Here is a 22,032-nt window from a genome sequence, read left to right as displayed (position 1 = left end):
TAATTCTTATTTAATTAGTTCTGATTTAATTTTTTCAGTGAAGCAATGAAAAAAAACAATGAAAATGGGCATTGCTTTAAAACAGGAATTTAGTGCCATCCCTTAAAATAACCTCTTGCTAGTTTACTCAGAGATATCTCCACCTAAAACCAAAACTTGTACTATCTAGTACTAATTGGAATCTTGTTTTCAGCAAAATACAGTAGAATAACTATCATTTGCCCGTTACCCAGGAATACTTTGATTAATATGTTTTATTGATTAAAAAGAAACATATTTTAGAGGTTAAAAGATGAACAAACATGATCTAGAAATATTTAAGAATTTAGCTGGAGTAATTGAGCACACGTTGAAAATTAGAGTGTCCCTTTTTTGGGACACTATACTATTACTATACTAATTTAATGCATAATCCTGAAAGAATCTACTTATTTCAAATATGAAAGAAGTCTACCAACCTGAATAAATACAGTAAAATATATAACTACAAGAGTAGCAGTGACAAACATTTTCTTCCTAGGAAAAAGAGACAGAGGCAGCAAAAATGCAAGTGAAAAACTTCCAGCTCCTCGGACACCACTGTAGAAAATTATGCACTGGTCCTTGATGGAGAAGGGGAAAGTCCGAAACTGGTTACTGACATAGAAGAGAGCAAATACGCCTAGAAAGGGAGAAATATATATTAGAGCAGAAGGTTATGAATACGTAGATATTCAGTACTAGGGAACCCAAGTCTTGTGCGTGCGCCCACAAAACAAGGCAACCTAATTCCATCATACCCATGACTGTCCATCCCAAATAGAATATCTTACAAAAGTTTTCACTTTTTGAGTAGTTGTGAACAATAGTGCTTCAGATTGTTACTTTCCTACCTTGTGTGTGTGTGTGTGTGTGTGTGTGTGTGTGTGTTTAACGAAATAAAATCTTGATACTTTCTCATATAAGAAATATCATATATTTTCTAATCTATACTCATAGATTTTGCTCTGCCTTTCAAAACTAGGTAAAGCAAGGGTATTGCTTTGGGGACAGAAACATTTTTATCATCTCGCGTTCTCAATGAGTAACCAAAGGAGGTGTATAATTTTAAACATAAGAAGACTCTCTTAGTGATTGTGGTCTCTTCCGGGTAAGCAAAACTTTTGTGGTTGGTTTGGTTCTTCCTGAGGTTCAGTGCAAACAAGAAAGTTGGCAAGGGCTCAAAGGGGGGTTCTTACTGTCATTAAGTGGAAGGTGGAGGATGGCAGAGCTTGTTTAAAACACAGAGGTGTTTTCTACCACACTGACTTTCCATCCCCTTGTGGCCACATGTCCTAGCTTACCACCAACACAGCGCTTCCTGGTGGGAAAGGTCCCTTCACTAAAGCTCTGGCTAAAGAGGAGGTTTTACTGTGGAACAAAGCTCTCGGTATCCTCCCATGACTTCTAATCACACATGCCTCACAGCAAGCAAAACTTTTTGAATTTTTTAAAAAAATTCATTTATTATTTGAGAGAGAGAATGAGCAGGGGAAGGGCTGGGGGGGGGGGGTGGGCAGGGGCGAAGGGGAGAGAGAGAATCCCAAGCAGCCTCCTTGCTGTCAGCATGGAGCCCAACAGGGGCTCAATCTCACGAACCCTGAGATCATGACCAGAGCCGAAATCAAGAGTCAGACGCTTAAGTGACTGAGCCACCCAGGTGCCCCACAGCAAGCAACCTGTGATACCCAGCACATGGACAGTGTGAGAGACAGTAGAATTTAACATCTTTCACTGTGTTTTGTTTGTCCGGGCTTCTCCACAGACTTACTAGTCATGTGACCTTGGCTAAGGTTCTTATCTTTTGATGTGCTGAGTCTCTTTATCTGCTCAACGGAGGTAATGGTAGTATTCCTCTCAGAAGATAGATGGAAGGTTTAGATAAATTTACTATCTGTAAACCATAGAAAACAGGGACTTACAATGTTATAAGCCTTCCTGAGTGTGAACTACTATTAGCCACAAGGAGTCAGGCTGGGATGCTGGGAGGGGGAATTAGGTTCTGACAGCTGGCTTTGTCCCTCACTGTGTCATGGCCAAGTCAGCCATTCTCTCGATGACTCTTCCACCAGCTAGAGCATGAAGGAATTGGGTTGGATTGTCACCAAAGGCCAACAATATTGAGGTATCCATAATATTAACACTCTCTCAGATGGTTTATATTCCCGTAGGCTGGGCTGAAGCTTGGTGGTGTTACTTCTCTTGACATTAGAGAGTATTAGAGTATTAGAACTGAAGGGAACTCAAGAAATTTGTTCATGCCTACCATTTTGTGGCTGAGGAAGAAGATTTGGAGCAGTTAAATGTCCATCCAAGGTCAAATAGCTAGTTAGTAACAGTGCCATGATTTGATTTGAAATTATAAGTTTACCTAATTACATAACATAGTTTTCTTAATTCTTTCTCCCCTGGCACTCTAACAGGCATATATATTCAGAGTAAGTTTTATGACTATTTTAATATTTCTGCATTCTTGTTATTCTTTCCTAGATTCTAAAACCCACTTGGGATTAATTTAAAATTGATATGTTCAAGGTAAGTCCTCAGTCATTTCCCATAATTTATCTTTCATTATAATTGGTTTGAAAATGTTAGTCAAAGTCAATTAAGAAAATGCTTCAAATCCTGGTCAAAATCATTTTAAAATCAAACTGCTTCGGGGCGCCTGGGTGGCTCAGTCGGTTAAGCGTCCGACTTCAGCCAGGTCACGATCTCGTGGTCCGTGAGTTCGAGCCCCGCGTCAGGCTCTGGGCTGATGGCTCGGAGCCTGGAGCCTGTTTCCGATTCTGTGTCTCCCTCTCTCTCTGCCCCTCCCCCGTTCATGCTCTGTCTCTCTCTGTCCCCAAAAAAAATAAATAAATGTTGAAAAAAAAATTAAAAAAAAAAAATCAAACTGCTTCTAATCAAAAGGCAGCACATATAATGTGGTCCCGAACTTAATGTTCTTGCTAGCCCCAGAAACATGAATGTTCAAAGTAAATAAGTAGCCTTTGGTCAAGAGGTCTCATTTTGGGGGGCACCTGGGTGGCTCAGTTGGTTAAGCATCTCATTTTGGCTCAGGTCATTATCTCATGGGTGGTGAGTTCGAGCCCCACATCAGGCTCCACACTGACAGCACAGAGACTGCTTGGGATTCTCTCCCTCCCCCTTTTTCTCTGCCTCTCCCCACTCATGCTTTCTTTCTCTCTCAAAATAAATAAATAAACTTAAAAAAAGATTTTTTAAAATTAGGCATATTTCATAGGGGTGATGCCAGTTACACGACAGAGTTGCCTTCATTAGTTAAAGTAAACACTTTTAAAAATAAAGATTTAGTTTCTGATCCTTGCGTTTTTCTACATCAAACACAACCTTCAACCAAAACCACCTGTATTATTTAGGGGAAGGTTTCCTAACAGTACCTGCCTTCCATAAAATACACTTAGTGAGATCTCACTTTTCCTGTAATAAAAGTGTAAATGCTCACAGTTTATAATCTATATCTGATTGAAGGTGCAAGAGGGGAAAATTGACAAAGCAGTGAAGAGCAAGGGAGAAATTCATTGAGTTATATTTAAACGTGTAGATGCGAAAGTTCTCTCCTCAAATAAGCAAGAAAAACAAATTCCTTGCTCCAGCCTTGCTGCAGTGCACAACCTTATCAGCCACTAATTGCTCTAAACTGATTGGGGGAGCAAACAGACACCATTCCAGGTCCCTACAAGGTGCCTATACTCCCTTAACCAGTAAAACCAGTTCGCTTCACCTCACTCCTTAGGCCATCACACTGCATAAAGCAAGAAGAGAAATAAACAAAAAGCAGCAGGCAGGAGCCCCTTGGGGGCCCTACTGCCTCTTACTAATGGCTCTCCAGATCTGGCAGAAGACCAGGGTGAAACAGATGAAGGCCCAGTTCCACTCGTGGTTCTTTCCAACGGTGGATACGCCCATGAAGATGAAGATCAGGGTCTCGCTGACGCTGCTCAGCATCTTCATGAAATACTTGATGGTCGTGTAGGACGTCTGAGACACGTTTTCCTCTACATACTTCTTCATTGTTACCGCGCAGGCCGTGATCCTGCAGAAGGAGCAGAGTCTTAGGAGCAGCCACAAGATTTTGCCCCTCCACGAATAACTCCCTACTGGTAATGCCACAGATACACTCTTCCCGTTTTTACCCAGAGAAAGCATCTTCTCCATTCCCCTTTCTGGGTGCATTTCCCCATGGGGTTTTCTTTCTTACTCTTCTCCCTCCCCAAGGGGCTTGCGCCAGTGGAGGGTGTTGGGGAAGATGGGCGTGGCACGACTTCCTCACAAGAGCACGGCATCAACCATGCACCAACCCGAAGCAGAACTGTTTCTGGTATAAGAAATGATCCAGCGAGGCTGTCGTTTCCTCCACCTGAGCAACGTTTCTTACAAGAATTTAATGAGAAATTTTTCATTTAAAATGTTTTTGTTGGGGCGCCTGGGTGGCTCAGTCGGTTAAGCGGCCGACTTCGGCTCAGGTCACGATCTCACACTCCGTGAGTTCGAGCCCCGCGTCGGGCTCTGTGCTGACCGCTCAGAGCCTGGAGCCTGTTTCAGATTCTGTGTCTCCCTCTCTCTGACCCTCCCCCATTCATGCTCTGTCTCTCTCTGTCTCAAAAATAAATAAACGTTAAAAAAAAATTAAAAAAAAATAAAAAATAAAATAAAATGTTTTTGTTCTAGAGCCACTAAGAAGTCCGGGGTGGGCGGCAGTTGGGGGCGGGAGAGGAGATACAACTTTGCCTTGTCTAAGTAGTAGGTGGGACAATAGTGAATCTAGATTTTACACTATTATATTTAATTGAAATAGATATTTCTATACACTAAAATTAAATATTTCTGCCTGAGTAGCTGGGTATGAGGATAATGCCATAGAGAAAACAACATGACCAGATGTGGCGAGCCAAGTTAAGAAGCCTCATTCCGAGATCTACAGAAGGATAAACATTTACAAATATTTTCATTAGGAAAAAGAAATCTGGACTTCTGGTCTTATCCCATCTACCTAGTTTCATTCCACACTGATAAGTCCTGGAGCTGTGGTGTGATTTAAGGGAAATAGCAGAAGGCAGAGCTCAGGAATGACAGTCCTTCATGGCATGCTTCCCTCTACCCTTTAAAATAATGCATTTTTCAAGGAAAAAAAAAAAAGAACTATTGAAATAAGACTTTAACCTTGAACTTCTAGTTCTTCCCTGGATCAGCTCTTCTGAGCCTTTGAAATTGACCTTATAATTGCCATGCTCTGCTATGCTAAGGTAATTCAGGAAAAGAGCAAGTACAAATGCTCAGAGAATATATTTGTTTGGCAAAGGACCTGAATCCGATTGTACAAAAGCTAAAAAAGCCTGAATCCAGCAATACCTTTAAGGATTGGTGCCCAAAGCCCTGCCTTTTCAGATGCAAGTGCACACAATGTGGTCCTAAATTCTCTTTTATTGCTGTGAGAGTTGGTCCTTGGTTTATACTCACGCCAGGATGCCAGAGAGGTAGAGTGTCTCGGCGGCTAAGTAAGACAGGTAGCTGAACATGAAGACGATGAGTGGTTCGATTGCAGAGATATTCTGAGTGAAACGTGTGATAAACGCAGAAATGAACCCAAAAATGACGCCAAAAAGGACTCCCCCAACCCCCACAATAACGAATCGGGCACATCCAGCCAAAATGTCGACAGGCTCAATGTCTTCAAATTTATGCATCTTTGTGAAGGCAATTAATATATTGTATAAGACCTAGGCAAAAAGAAAATTAAAGAAAAGAAACAAATTAGAAATGAGAAATACTTGACACAGATTCTTAACTTCGTGTCTACTTAAATAACACATAGCAATGAGTTACACAGCCATGAATATCAACAGGGCTAAAAGCTAACTTTTAAATGTATTCCAAATAATTTAAATGTATTCGGTGACACTGGATAATTGTCTAACACAGCTTTCAATCACTGAACACCCACTCTGTGCCAGTCTCTTCGCTCAACACTCTGTGTCAGTTACCAGTTTATTCCCTCCCCGCTCCGAGGGCACCTTTCTATACGGGCTCTGTGACAAACAATGGAATTCCTTCAGCAAAATTTCTTTCTCCTTTCAAGAGAGCACCATGTCACAGGTTTCTCAGTAGAGGGCGCTGAAGGGACCCTGCGGGAGGTAGGAGCTTCCAGCAACTTCCGGTGGGAGGGGCAAGAGTCTGTCATGTGACTGGGAGGACTTCCTGTGGGTCCTGTCGGGGCCAAAGGGCATGGAAGCGGTTCCTCTGTCATCTTACACCGCTGGCTGAAGACAATCTGGCATGGCCCTCCTGCGGCATGGCTGTGGTCACGGGTCCGTGTGAGCAGCCCTCTGTCTGTAATCCCTCTCCTGGACCCCTGTCCACACAGCTTGCTCCTCTGACCTCCCTGTGCCCCGGCCTGAGCCCAGCTCGCACTGCATGCCGTGCGCCACCCACTGCTGATGCCTGTTCCCTGCCTGCCCTCCTGATGGTGACTTGTTGTTTGCCCAGCAGCTTCATACCACCTCCCCTGGCGAAACCACCCAGCTTCTCTGCTGCCCAGTGGCCCATCCACACCTTCCCCGGTGAGAACTGAACCCCTTCCGAGTCTGTCCTTCCTTAGGGAAGCCATCCCTCAGTCCTAGCATGCCAGGGAGCGTCCCCTTATATCTTACAGCTATTCCTTTATTAGCGTTAACATGTTGATATTAAAATCTCTGTTTAACCTACTGTGTGGTTTCTATTTCTCAGTCGGGCCTCACCTGCTACACTTTCTGTACATGGCGTCTCACTGAATCCTCCAAAGGACTTGAGCGCCCATGTGATACACGCTTCCAATTTGCCTGCTAGGTCTCTACTCACGTCAACACTTATTTGAAATTACAGTGATCTAGGGATCACTAATTCATGTACTTGACAGCCCAGAAGTTAGACTGAGCTTCTGAAAAGAGGCGGCTGCCACACAGTTAATGAGACACACAGAACAGATAAAGTAAGATCTCTGCAGAAAACGAAGGCCTTTGAGACTATCAGGCCCTGAAGAGTCCTGATAAACCATAGCACCTACCTATACTAGAAAAAAAAAAAAAAAAAAAAAAAAAAAAAAAAAAATATATATATATATATATATGTATATCAGAGCAGGAGCAGAAGGTATAACTCAAGGAAACAGGGTCAGTGATTATATTCTGTGTGCAGAATCACAGGAGTGGGCAGTCCCTCAGTCTATATCCCATTCATTTCCTCAGCTCACACTCTGTTCTCGCCTGACCTCTGGAATGATCCCCCACTCTGCAAATTGCAAGACTTGCCCAAGCCTGTGCCTTCCGCTTCACTCTGACCTGTCCATCCCCCCAATTGGTCTTGGTCTGTCCTTACTGAAACACTCAGTGTCCTTCAAGGTTCCCCGACAGCTTTTGCATTCTGGCTTTGGCTTCACCCACAGGGCTTACCAGAACTCCTGGCTGCTTTGTGTACACGCTGACCCCCTGCCCGTGGTCTTCAATCTGCCGTTCCTTCCCCAGCCCTTTTCCCAGTCCCGGCCCTTCCAGGTCTGCTTTGCCCCCCACCCCAGTGACATCACCTTTATGATAAAAGATTCTTGTTATCTGACAGAGATGGGCAATGAAGAAGCCTAGGCTGGCTTCTTGTTAGGTTCACAATCATAAACCATCAAGGTATATTTAAAGCAAAGCCCCATTTCATCTTATTTGCATTTTTTTTTCTAAGGAGTGCCTCACATTTGTTTGAGTGAGGTCATTCTCCAGTAGCAGAAACAGAACGAGTGGCTGGACTATAACGAGTATGTCTGTCCATGGGCACCCTAGGTTCACCATGTAAACTGTTAATACATTTTGTTGTCCATTTCTGTGTGGAGATAAAACATCTTATCCAGATTTACTTGACGGTATATGTCAATTATATCTCAATAAAGTTGGAAGGAGAAAGAAAAAAAATGGGATCGACAAACAGGTTTTTTAATTTTTTTTTTTTAACATTTATTTATTTTTGAGAGAGAGAGAGACAGAGCATGAACAGGGGAGGCGCAGAGAGAGAGGGAGACACAGAAGCTGAAACAGGCTCCAGGCTCTGAGCTGTCAGCACAGAGCCCGACTCGGGGCTCGAACTCACCGACTGTGAGATCATGACCTGAGCTGAAGTCAGACGCTTAACCGACCAAGCCACCCAGGCACCCCGACAAACAGGTTTTAAATTTCGGTTGATATATCTGAAAACTTTTGCAGCAGAATTGTTTAAAAATGTGTGGCCTGTGGGGCACCTGGGTGGCTCAGTCGGTTAAGCATCCGACTCAGTTTTTGGCTCAGGTCATGATTTCACGGTTCGTGGGTTTCGGCCCTGAGTCGGGCTCTGCAATGGCAGCACAGAGCCTGCTTGGGATTCTCTCTCTCTCCCTCTCTCTCTGCCCCTCCCCTGTTTGCATACATGCTCTCTCTTTCAAAATGGTGTAGACACTATTCTTCTCTGGAGTCCAGTTGTTAACAAGTAATTTCTCCTACTTTTATACTTAAGTCTATTTCTTGAGATAAGAGGTCGGAGTTGGGGCAGGAGCCAGTGACACCTGGGGTAGGGTGGGTCCTTGTGCCCATATCATGTCCTTTCCTGGAAGTCTATAAAATGTACCATTGTACTACATCTCTGAATGATGAATTGGTGTTCTTTATCTAAGAAGAGTTTAATTATTCCATTCTTTCAAGTTTTACATATTTAGCTGATTACTGCGATAACTATGGGCATTCCACTGAACACCACACAACTTGCTTATGCTGTAACCAGTACTTAAATACTGTTCTCTGGGTGCTGCCCATCCCCCCTTCCAGGTCCCCTCCCCTGGCAAAAAAAACCACACACAGGGTGCACCTCATTGGACCAAGTGTGGAGAGATTCCTTCCTACAATGATACCTCAGATCTTGCTCCCTGCCTACTTCTCTTGGAAATCCATTCCATTCTTCCTTAACCTGGTTTGGATCTTTGGGTGCCAAATATAGCTGTTCACTGCGAAAATGCTCTTGTCTGGCCCTACTTTTTCCCTACAGAATCTCTGGACTTGAATTTCCTTTCTGAACCACAGACTGTATATTACCTTCTTTAAGATAAGAGGGTTTTGCTACAAGATATTGCAGGAGTGGTGACTTTTCACATTTAGTCTTTGTATACTGAGTTATGAAGGAGGAGAGTTAAACAGAAAAAAATCAATTCAAAAGATAATAAACGGAAAAAAACCCACAAGTAGTTCTCTGTTTTTTCTGGAAATTTGTGAGTTGAAAGCTGAAAGTCATTTGTTGTTTTGGGGTTTTCCTAATAATGGGTCTTAAAATATGATGGTACTTCTGTGTATAAGGAATTCTCATGCACTCTGCCATTTTACAGCCTCCAATTTTGTTCCATTTAATCTTCCCTTAAAGATCCTTTTGGACCTTTTTTTTTTTTTTTTTTTGACTCTTTTATACTGCCCTGATGTTACGGAAATGACAATGGGTTGTGTGGTTTCCTGTTCCTGCATGGCCCTCACAGCTGTGAGCACTTACCTTTAAATAGAAATTTCAGCCTCGACATCCTCTAGCCCTGGGAACAATACCTTTAATAAAGAGAATTTCAAGAAGAAAACAATATTATCCAGTACAGAATGGCTTTTGGCTTTGGAATGTGAGTTGGCAGAGAGGACAGTCCTCAAAGTAGCTCTGCCGTCACTAATCCTCACATAGGGTGCTAGATATAGCACTAATGGACTTCGTTGAATGGGGTCAAGGGACACGAGGAGGGTGTGCAGTGTCCCCTCTGCTCACAGGTTCACAGGCACCTTCCCTTCCCAGTACAGTTTTGACACATCCCCCCGAGTAAGAGTTTCCTAGAGTGGCTGCACCACAAGCTTGGATGGCTTCCGTCAACAGAAACTTATTCTGTTGAATAAGATTAAGTGCCCTGGAGGCCAGAAGTCTGCCGTCAAGGTGTTGACAGGGCCACACTCCTTGTCAAGGCTCTAGGAGAGGATATGTCTTTGCTTCTTCTTGGTTTCTGGTGGGTTGTTGGCAAGCCTCGGTGTTCCTTGACTTGTGGAAACACCATTCCAGTCTCTGCCATTGTCTACCTATGGCCTTCCCTTCTCCTCCATGCCTTCACATTGTCTTATTACAAGGAGACTAGTCACTGGACTTAGGGCCTCCCTTAGCCCAGTGTAGCTCATCTTTACTAATTGTATCTGCAAAGAACTATTTCCAGATAAGATCCCATCTTGGGATTCTGGGTGGAACATGAATTTTGGGGGGGCACTATTCAATGCAGTACAGCTTCTATAAGCAAAATGACCTTCCAATGAAATTAACTTGTGTTATGGACTAGCAGATTTTCATTGTAAATCTCTCAGGGTGCAACTTCATTTTGAATTTCATGAGGTCCTAATCTGTGGCCTGTCTTCTCTTGATCCACTCTATTTCTTTAGAGAGCTTAGGGCACACGTTTTCAGGGTCTGGATTAGTTCCTGCCTTTTAATGCAATTAGTAGCCAGTAACCAACAAGCTTGCTTAGATATTGGAGTGTGTGCAGAAGATTATAAATAGGCTTTCTTCCTCTCCCAAAGAGATGCTTCTAGTGTATCATCTGCTAGAAGAGAAGAAGATGGGGAAGGTGAAAGAGAAGAAGCAAAAAGCTTCGTGCAAATTGGCTCAAGCGAGGACACACATACCCACCACGAGCCCTGTATATCTCTACAATTAGGAAAGGAATTGCCTTAAAAAGAGAGAGGGAGAGTCTTGCTCAAATTTCAAACCAGATTTGCTTAAGAATACGCATGCTGCTGGGGCACCTGGCTAGTGCAGTCAGTTAAGCATCTGACTCTTGATCTCAGCTCAGGTCATGATCTCGAGGTTTGTTAGTTCGAGCCTCACATCGGGCTCTGCACTGATGGTGCAGAGCCTACTTGGGGTTCTGTCTCTCTTTCTCTCTGCCCCTCCCCCACTTGTGCATGTGCACTTTCTCTCTCTCTGTCTCAAAATAAATAAATAAACTTAAAAAAAAAGAATATGCATGCTGATGTGCAGAAATTTTAGAAAATATAAAAGTTCAGAGGAAAATCCCCACAAACCCAGTCCTTCCCAGAGAAAGCCACTCTAAATATTACATATATATATATATATATATATATATATTATAGTGTATATGTAAATATATTTATAAATACATATGTAAATGTGTAACATTATATAAACACACATGTATATATCCTTTCTAATCCTGCTTGTCTGTCTGCCTGTCTATCTATCTATCTATCTATCTATCATCTGTCTATCCATCCAACCATCTGTTCATCCATCCATCCATCCATCCATCGTCTATCTATCTGCCTGGCATCTACCATCTACTTCTCTATTTTGGGCAGTCAGGACCCCTCAGGTGTCTGACTTCAGGGAATGAAACTGAGCAACCAGCCACTGTACCTTGATTTCCCCTGCTGCCCTTAGCCAAGGACCTGGCGTGGCAGGGCACTGTGGCAGACCTAATCTTGGAAGGTGCAGGATTCCTCTGATGGGTGTTCTTAGCCCTGAAGACTCCCGCTGGGCTTGATAAACTCTCTCAGAAATACAGTCAGACATTCCCACCCAGTTTCCTGGGGTCATTCTGCACGGTGGTCTGAGGCTCCCTGTCTCTCCGAGCTCCGTCCCCATCTTCTCTTACGGGAGTTTCCCCTGTAAATCTTTTGTGCATCTAATACCCTTTGAATGTCCGGTACGTGGCTGACCTGGACAATATCTAGCGATCTGTTTGTGTAACCACCATGTTTTTACCAAACAGTTATAACATTGGTCTCTTTTATTTAAGTGAAGGGAAGCCAGGTTCTAAGAAAAATCCTGGCTGAGTGAAAGAAAATTGTAACTTAAGTTCTCAAAATGCGTGCAAAAGAAGCTTAGTGGTTGTATCCCAACTCAGTGAGTTTATTTAGTCCAGCTTTACCTTCTGTTTGACCTTGGAGCAACCCACGTGCAGGTCCTAGAAGCCCTGCATGTTGCACTTTGGAGATGTGTTCACATCCCAAGAAGTGGAGCCAAGATGAGGAACCAGACATTCCACAAGGCCCCAAAAAGGCAGGTTTGAATGAGTGTTAGTGGGACTTGGGAGTTGATTTGACTCTCAAATCCAGAGGAAACACGGGGGATATGATTAAGACTCAAAGATTTGCATGTTGTTGCCACAAACAAAACTCCTCTGCATAGCTCTCCAGGTTATAAGTAGCTACCCAGTCTGTTGCAAGGGTCTGGGAAAGTCAGTTGGGCCAGCCCTGTCTCTGGACACCAGTATGCCCTGCCAGAAAGATGCCATGGTAGTTTCAGAAGCTAAAGTAGTACATATAATTTAAGAAGACTACATTTACAGACACAATCCATATGACTACATGAAAAACAATTCTTATCTTTCAAATTACACGGCTCTGGATGTCATTACAGTCATAAAAGATTTTCTTTGGACTCATTTCAATCACAGTCGTGTGTGTATTTTTCACATGTTGGAGAGGAAATCTCGGCCAATGCTAAATCTCAAACATGCCCATGGCATTCATGGAAACAAGATTAGATTTACCCTCTTCACTCAGGGTGGAGGTGCAATATTGTGATATAACAGGAAAAAAAAATATATATATATACACACATATATATATATATATGTTTTTGTCCCCAGTACTTGGTACAGAATTCCTAAAAACTCTTGTCATTTTCTGAGTGAGCCGAACATCCTTTGTTATTCATAGTGGACCATTTTCAAGGACAGCTGAGTTTATGCTAATGAAGTAACTCTTGCCTGGGTCCCAGATAGGTTCTGGAGGTGGACTGGTTGCCCGAAGAACCAAGCAAGTGTTTAGAAGGCTGTACCTTCCATCCCCACCCCATGCCTTACAGGGAGAGGAGAGGGGTTAGTGACTGAGTTCAATAACCAAAGGCCAGTGATTTAATCAACCACGCCTATGTAACGGAACCTCCGGAAAACCCTAAACAACCAGGGTGAGAAAGCGTCCAGGTGGGTCCTGGGAGGGTGGCATGCCTGGAGAGGACATGGAAGCCCTGCACCCCTCCCCCCCATTGCTTTGCTCTCTGTCTCTCTTCCATTTGGCTCTCCCTGAGTTACATCCGTTATAATGAACTGGTAACCAAACAAACTGCTTTCCTGAGTTCTGTGAGCTATTCTAGCAAATTACCAAACCTGAGGAGAGGGTTGTGGGAACCCCAATTTTACAGCCAGTCAGTCAGAAGTATGGGTGGCCCAGACTTGCAACTGATGTCTGTAATGGGGACAGACATCAATTAGGGGACCGTTGTATGGGACTGAGCCCTTAACCTGTAGGGTCTGTGTTAATTCAGAATTAGTGTCAGAATTGAATTAAATTGTAGAAAACCAGATTGGTGTCTGGAGAGTTGGAGAATTGTCTGGAAGAGGGAAATGCACCCATACATTTGGTGTCAGAAACGATGTTGTAAAACGAAACAGAGAAGGTGGCTCAGGAAATGGTCCTTCTATGTTGCCTTTAAGGAATTCACCAAAACCACCAAAACCAAGGTCATAATTATGACGACCCTTTAACAAATACCACTGCGTAAGTTTGCAAAACCCTTTCAACACACAAAATAATGGCTAAAAGCACGAGCCCACCAACCAAGTCTTAGCAGAGATGGAGAACTATTTTCAAATGTGCTGATGTTTTTTTTTTTTTTTTTTTTTTTTTTGTCAGATTTAATGAGGAGTAATTTATGTATGGTAAGTTTCATCTAAAATGAATATATTCTGACCATTGCATATACCTATAAAATCACCACCGCGGTCAAGAAATGGAAACAATTCCACGAACTCAGAGAGGTTCTTTATTACTCTTTTGAAGTCCTTCCTTCCCTCTATCCCTGACCCCAGGAAACCACTGATACACTATTGCCACTATAGATTAATTTGCGTTTGATATAAATTGAATAACAAAGTATGGTCTCTTATGTGGCTTCTTTAGCTCAGCAAAATGTTTTGGGGAGGTTGTTAGAGGTTTCAGGGGCTCATTCCTTTTTAGTACTGAGAAGTATTCCATTAGATGGTTACAGTACATTTTGTTCTTCCATTCACCTGTTGAAGGACATTTGTTCCCCGCTTCTCCCACCACCCAGTTCCTACTAATGGAATATATATTGCTGCTATGAACATTTACCTACAAGTCTTTTGTGTAGACTTATGTTTCCATTTCTCTTGGATATATACCTAAGAGTCAAATGACTAGGGAGTGTGGTACATACAAGTTACAATTTTAAGAAACTGCTTAGTCCATACAGTCTGCTGTAATAGAATGTCATAATCTGGGTGGCTTATAAACAACAGAAGTTTTTTCCTCACAGTTCTGGAGAAACTGGTGAGTCGAAGATCAACGCCCTGGTGTCTTGCAAGAGCTCATTTCCTGGCTCTTACACAGTTTTTCCTCCCTGTGCCCTCACATGGCAGAAAGGACAAGTTAGCTCTCTGGTGTCTCTTTTATAAAGGGCATTAACCCCATTCATGAGGACTCCACACTCATGACCTTGTCACTTTCCGAAGGTCCCACTTTCTAATACTATCAAATTGGGAATTAGATTTCAACATATGAATTTGGGGGAGGGGCATGAACATTCAGTCTAGAGCTACTGCCAAATTGTCTTTCAAAGTCATTGGATCATTTTCCATTCCCACCGGAAATGTATGAGATTTCCAGTTGTTCCATATCCTTGTCAACACTTGATATTGTCAATCTTTATAATTCTAGAGACTCTAATGGGTGTGTAGTAGCATTTCATTGTGATTGTAATTTGCATTTTCTTGATTAATTCGCATTTAATTCGCATTTAATTTGCATTTAATTTGCATTTCTTGTATGAAAGATGTTGAACAAATTATGTACTTATTGACCACTTATATTTTATGCTTTATGATATATCTTTTCAAATCTTTTACCATTTTTGAGTTATTTATATTCTTATTATTAAGTTATAAAATTATTTATCTTGGATGTAAGTCTTTTCTGAGATATATGCATAGTGAACACTGACTCCTATTCTGTGGCTTACGTTTTTGTTTACCGAACTGTGTATTTTGAGTAGCAAAAATTTTTTTTTGATAAAATCTAATTTATTATCTTTTTACTTCTGTTGCTTGTGTTTTTTTCTGCCTTTGTCTACTCCAAGATCATGAAGATTTTTTTTCTTCCATGACATTTATAATTTCAAATTGTACATTTAGTCTACGATACAGTTTGTGCTAATTTTTGAATTTGGTTTGAGGTACAGGGTAATTCTCATATTTTTCTACCTGGATGCCCATAGTATCGGCACAATGTCTTTCTTTTTCATTGGTTCGTTTGCCAAAAATTGATTGATCATATATGTGCAAGTCTACTTCAGGACTCTCTATTTTCACCCATGATGTCATATCTATTGTTTGATCAATATTGTGATTTTATTGCTTTATTATTATTGTGGCATTATAGTAAACTTCAAATAAATCTTTTGTCTTTGTTCTTCTTTTTAAAAATTGCTTTGTGCATTTAATATCATTTAAACTTGCAGTCAGATTTTAAGATCAGCTTGTCAATTTCTACAAAAAAAATTTTGGGATTTTGATTGGATTTTATTGAATTTACAGGTCAGTTAAGAGAAAGCTGTCCTCTCTAATAATATTGAATATTCCATTAACAAATATGATATTATTTAGGTCTTCTAAATCGTGTCAGCAATGTTCTATAATATTCAGTGAAAAGTTCTTGTCTTGCACATCTTTGTTGAATCTGCTTCTATGAATTTTCATTTTGACAGTATTTATAAGTGGAATTTTGAAATATCCTTTTGCTGCTAGTATTTAAAGTCATTTGCCACTACTATATTAAAGTGCTGTTGATTTTTGTACATTAGCCCTATGTCCTGTGACCTTGCTAAATTTACCTATTAATTCTAGTAGTTGCTTTCATCTTGAGGATTTCTTACATAAGTCAGCATGTCTGCCACAAATAAAGAAATAACAGTATTCCACAAATACTGCTTCCTTAGTGATCTTGTATTAATGCTTTTTTATTTCTTGCTTAATAAATAGAAGTGTTGAGAGTGAATACCCTTAAGTATGAGGTTAACTCTGGTTTTTCATAAATATGCTTTGTCAGATCAAAGAAGTTACTTACTCTTTCTATCTTGCTAGGAGTTTCTTATCATAAATGGGTGCTGAATTTTTGTCCAGTGGTTTTCTTCATCTAATGATACAATCATTAATCCTGTTTACAGCGTGGATTACATTCATAGATTTTTTTTCCAATGTTAAACTTGCATTTTCTGGTCTGGTACATTTGGTCGTCTGGATTTACTATTCTTGTTATATATTGCTGAATTTGATTTGCTAATTTTTTCCTTAAGTATTTTTGGACTATATTCATGATGGATATTGGTGTGTAGTTTCTTTGCATTATCTTTGCCTCATTTTGGTATTAGGGTGGAATTGACCTTGCAATGTGAGTTAGAAAGTGATCACTCCTTGTGATATCTATTTTAGCTGATATTAACATGGCCACACCAGCATTCTTATGCTTCCTATTTGCCTGGTGCATCTTTTTCATTCATCTACTTTCAACTTATTTGACTCTTTATAATTATGTTGTGTTTCTTATAAATAGAATACATTTGAATCTTGTTTTATAATCAATTCTGGTAATCTCAGTTTTTCACTGGAGCATTGGTCCATTAATATTTAATGTAATTATTGTGACGAGAGGAAAAACTCTCTAAAAGCCTGATATACAAGGGAAACCATTTTAGATTTCTTTCTAATTGGTGTAAGCATGATTGTACATAAGCTATGTTCAAACCAAAAGCCTGATTTATGGCTGGCCATACATGCACTATACACTGGCTTTGTGAATGAGCAGCCTAAAGGAAAACCATCTTGTCTTGAGATATCTGTCAATGTTCTTACTCCCTGTATTTCTTTATGATAAAAAGTGTGATTCTCACTTATATGTTAATCTGTAATCTTTTGAGCTTTTACAAGATGTAAAAAAGTACACCCTGTAAAAATGGTTCATTCTCCAGAGTACTTTCTTCCCTGTGAAGAGCGTGTTTCCTGGGCAGCTGTCCTAACTTGGGCTTCAGTAAAATTCTTTCTTTTAGAGATTCTAAAAGATTCAGTCAATTTGCATCCACCATTGTTATGATTAGATTTAAATCAACCACTTTATTACTTATTCTCTCTTTCCTTCCTCTGTTTTTTCCCTTTCCTGCATTCATTTTATTTGAATATTTTCTAGAATTCTATTTTAATTTTATTCTTGTCCATACTTCTTTGCATTATGTTTACTGCTCTACAATATAAATTTCTCACTCTTTTACATGATGCTTTGCATTAACATTATACCACTTCACATAAAATACAAAAATCTTATAATCATGTAGGTCTATTAAATGTACCAACTTTTAACCATCCTTGAGAACGAAAGTGAGAAAGCTATTTGTTTCCACAAGAAATCTCTGGATTCCTCTGATGCTGATAGTTGAGGCTTTAATGATCAGTTATTGCATATTTTGTGACTATGAACCCTCCTGGACATGAGAGCCATACTCCTGACCATGCTTATGGCTCCTTGTTAGGGTAACTTCTATGACATTGCATCTGAAGAAGAGGTAGCTTCATGTGACTTTCAGCATGAGACTTCCCATTCAAGAACAGGAGTAGACAGACCCCAGAGAAGCCCATTTATAGATGGGGACTGCCAGTGAAACCCTCTCCTAGTTATGAGCTACAGCAACTGCATTTTCTGAGATGTACAGGGAGACTTGACTAGGTGTTGATGAATAGATACCATGAGACTAATTAAGAGATGATAAAGGGCCACAAAAAAGTATGGGTTATGAGGGCCAGAAACTGAATAATGAACACTAAGGATTAGAGTTTGGAGTGAAACTGGAATGATCTATAAAAAGCAGCAGATTCTGAGCAACTGACCGAAGCTGCATTGGTGGTGGGGCTCTGGAATGACAACGTGATAGTTATTAGCACCCCATATTTCTTTTTCTTTTAGGCACCTGATAGGATTGCACTTCCAGCTCCACCATGTGTCTATGCCTGGCCAAGTTTTGAGTTTGAATAAGTTTGGGGAAGAAGTGATTTATATTATTTATGAGATGGGGCACTTGCTTGCCGAGATGAGATTCCATAAATCTTTTTTCCCTCTGGTGCAGTGCCCAGCAATGCTCAATATGGTGCCTGCTCTTTAAGCCCAAGGTCTTGAGCAACCATGATGCACAGAGCCTTCTGGCAAGTAGTGTAAACAAGAAATACGTCTGTTGTTTTAGGCCAACAAAGGTTTAGAAGGATGTTTATTACCACAGCATAACCTGGCCCTTCCTGACTATCAGAAAAGATCTATGAACTCTTGCTTCTGTTAAAATCAAACACAAATGGAAACCAGATTTGAAAATTTCCTAAGCAGACAAAACCAGTCTAGCCATACTAGCAACACTTAATTTAGCTTATTTTGTAAGACATTCTCGGCTAGCCTGACCTGGGTCATTTTTGGCTGTGCCTCTGAAAATCATTAGCAAAATTTAAATAATTCCCTAAAATTGATATGAAGTAACCACTAACCAATTTCCTTTCAATTTAAGAAAATTCTAATACTGTAACCAATCACTATAAAGAAAAGTATCTGCCTTTATGCTATATAAGCTGCTTTCTAACAACATACTTATGATCTTCATTCCATGTTTTGATTTGGGTGCTCCTGGTTTGCGAACTGTATTTTTGGGTGTATGCACTATAAACTTTTACTAATTACTAATTCAGTGATTCATTGGTTTTACTTCTGATTTTTCCCTCAACTTTGGTGCTTCTGAAATCCTTAAAATGAGCTTGGTTCTAGTTATGGCTTTTATGAGACCTGGTTGTAAAGTAACCAAATTTATGTGTTGAAGTCTTAACTTCCAGTACTGGAGAATGTGACTAGATAAGAAGAGATAGGGTCTGTAAAGAGGGAATTAAGTTAAAATGAGGTCTTAAGAGTGGGGTTCTAATCCATTAGGACTGCTGTCCTTATAAGAAAAGGAAGGGACACCAAGAGGGTGCACGGAGGAAAGACCACCGAAGATACAGCAAGATGGCGGCCAGTTGCTAGTCAGGAGGAGAGGTCTCACCACAAACCAACCCTGCTGCACCTGGACCTCAGACTTCTCCAGGACTGTGAGAAAATACATTTCTTTTGTTTAAGTCTCCGAGTTTCTGCTATTTGTTATGGCAGCCCTACTGGACTAATATGGGATCCATGTCTTCCTGATTGCCTCGTGTATCTTTTTAATTCATCCTCATTACTTGAGCTTGCTGTAAACTCAGTTTCATAAAAACAAAAGCCTAACTAATTACTCATTCTACACACATGTGAAAAGCACAGAAAGTTCAGAACACAACACAGTACAGTAAAAATGATCCTTACTATATGTCAGATACTGGAAAGGTATGGAGAATATCATAAGGAAATGTATCCATCGACCTTAGAGGAAATTAAATAATGAATCCAGCTAACTTTCTATTTTGTTTGAATAATGAATCCAGCTAATTTTCTATTTTGTTTGAAGGGCCATGGGCACATTAAACTCTATCATAGAGCATTTCCTTGACAACCACTTGCTCTGACTGGCAAAGGAAATCAACTAAGAAAACCAGCAATTACCTAGCAGGCACTGCATAATGACAGAAAAGACAGAAAGGAAGCTTTAACGTCACTCCTAAAAAAAAGAAATAGAAGATCTGCAACCATGGACAGGAGATTTAACATGAGATTTGCCAACCCTCCTAGGGTTGATATCCCTGAATGTTTGTTACTTAGAACTTCAGAGAACAGAGACCAGGAAGTTGACCTGAATAGACGTCAGAAAATTTAATAGAGAGAAGTACAAGTGGCAGGATTTTACTGATTAAATTAAATTATTATCAAATTAAAAAATGCTTTTCAATGGTTTCTAGGTATCTCAAACTCAGAAGGTCAAAACTAACTTAATAGTAATCACCCAGGCCCCAGCAACACCTGTTCCTCATCCATAATCCCATCGAAGGAAATCCCCAGCCTAGTACCCCTGAGTCAATGTCATCTTGTCTCCCTCACCCTCCCATCAACTTAGAGCAAATGCCCACAGGACTATCTTTTACCAACATTGCAGGAAAAGCAATTTAAAGGCGATTTAGCCTCAAGACTTTTTTTTTTTTTTTAACTAGAAAAGCAAACATCAGCCTGGCCCAGTAGATTAAATAAGCTGAAGACTAGCTTAGAGAAACCAAACTTTCAGAAACTGAAAAATGGTTGCTCAATAATATTTTTTAATGAATGAATGAATGAATGATGAATAAATGAATGATTCAGATTCAGGTGAACTCTGGGTCAATCAAATAGGACTGAACTTTTACCTTTAACTTAAAGGAGCTGGATTTTTTTGATCTCTCTGTTTACTCTCAGGCTTAGTCTCATACTCACTAATGACCAAAGCTGATCCTGGGTGTTAAGGGGTGAAATCTGAATAACCTTCGCTCAGAACCAGAATCACTGGCCTCGTCTCTCCGACCCATCGCCTGGATATAACGTTACAGAGAGGGCCTGTACAACAGGTTCTGCTGGCTACTGTTCACTTTACATAATCATTGAGGAAGCTATAGGGAAACTATTTGCCAACTCATGGGGATTTTCACATGATATTGAGCATATTTTTTCCATACCACAGCCCAACACACCCAACTCGCCCTTGAGAATGCATGCATGCATGCGGTTGAGGAGGGTGGGATCTCTTGAAAACCACCGAGCTAGGAAACTCTCTTGGCTCTTTGTAATTCTAGGATTTTCTCCCAAGTCAGTGATTTCTGTTAATGTATTATGTAATTGCCTAAGAAATCTCTGTGGCTTGAAAGGGCAATAAGAAAACACAGAGGAATAGGCAGATCCGTTCTTGTAGGGTAAGAAGAATAATTTACAGACAAAAAGAAATAAGGCCAATGTTGCCGGCTTGGGGCTCCTCAAAGGCAGGGACAAGACTTGTTTGTTTCCGCATCCCCGCACTTAGCACAGTTGGTGCGTGTGGTGCGTGGTTGTTAAGGAAAGAACTGCTTTCACATGCTTTTCTGCGATCATTCTGATTGTTCTATAAAGACTTACAGAGTTTGCTTTTCCCCTAAGTGTTTCTTTTGCAAATCCATTTCCATAGCTTCTCAGCCCTACTCCTGACAAAGGAAAGACAACTTGATAACCGGTGAGGCTTTGTTCTTTTTTTTCCTACCCTTGTGAACTGCAGGGAGTTCTAACCACCCACAAATGGCTCACAGCATAGGCAGGTTGAAAATAAATTTATACAATTCAAACTTCAGTCGTTGTTTCTTCAACCCAAAGAAAATGAACTAAACAGGTGTTTATGAATCGAATTTGAGGAATTCCAATGAAATAATGGTTGAAGTGTCCCTCTCTGACCCTGTCCTGCCTAAGCTACTGAGTTAACACATGGGTCCAGGGAACAGGTTGTTTTTTTAAGTTTATTTATTTTTGAGAGAGACAGTGACAGCATGAATGAGGCAGGAGAAGAGAGAGAGGGAGAGAGAGAATCCCAGGCAGGCTCTGTACTGCCAGCACTGAGCCTGATGCAGGGCTTGAACTCATGAAACCGTGAGATCATGACCTGATCCGAAACCAAGAGTCAGACACTTAACCAACTGAACCATCCAGGTGCCCTTGGGGGACAGATGTTTCAGGCTGCTTGTTAACAGGAGTCTACAGCTTGGACCCTGGACGTAGGAGGCAAAGGTATCATCCCTTGGGGGAAACGTAGAAGTCTGATTTGCCTCTTTCAGGTCGGTGAATCTCTGACCTCTCCAACATCCTGTTTGCATTGGAGTGTCCTCTGCCCTTCTTTTTTTCCAGTTCTTTCCATCTCCCCAGCCTGGTCAAGCATTATCCCAAGCTATTTGTGTGGTTGCATCACATATTCACATATGCACAC

General features: G+C 40.8%; 1 protein-coding gene across 1 annotated transcript in view; it reads right to left on the bottom strand.

The window, feature by feature from the left end:
• SLC9A4 (solute carrier family 9 member A4) overlaps nucleotides 1–22,032 on the bottom strand; it is a 71,315-nt gene that overhangs the window by 31,748 nt on the left and 17,535 nt on the right. The window contains exons 3-5 of the mRNA XM_025932385.2: nucleotides 5,500–5,759; nucleotides 3,858–4,075; nucleotides 459–661 (exon numbers count right to left, since the gene is read on the bottom strand). Of these exons, the coding sequence (XP_025788170.2) occupies nucleotides 459–661; nucleotides 3,858–4,075; nucleotides 5,500–5,759 (681 nt within the window). The remainder of the gene's footprint in view (nucleotides 1–458; nucleotides 662–3,857; nucleotides 4,076–5,499; nucleotides 5,760–22,032) is intronic.

This window comes from Puma concolor, chromosome A3 (genome assembly GCF_028749965.1).
Source record: "Puma concolor isolate L17-30 chromosome A3, mPumCon1.1.hap2, whole genome shotgun sequence".
NCBI lineage: Eukaryota > Metazoa > Chordata > Mammalia > Carnivora > Felidae > Puma > Puma concolor.
Note: the sequence above shows the minus strand (reverse complement) of the source record. Positions and strands in the feature narration are given on the sequence as shown.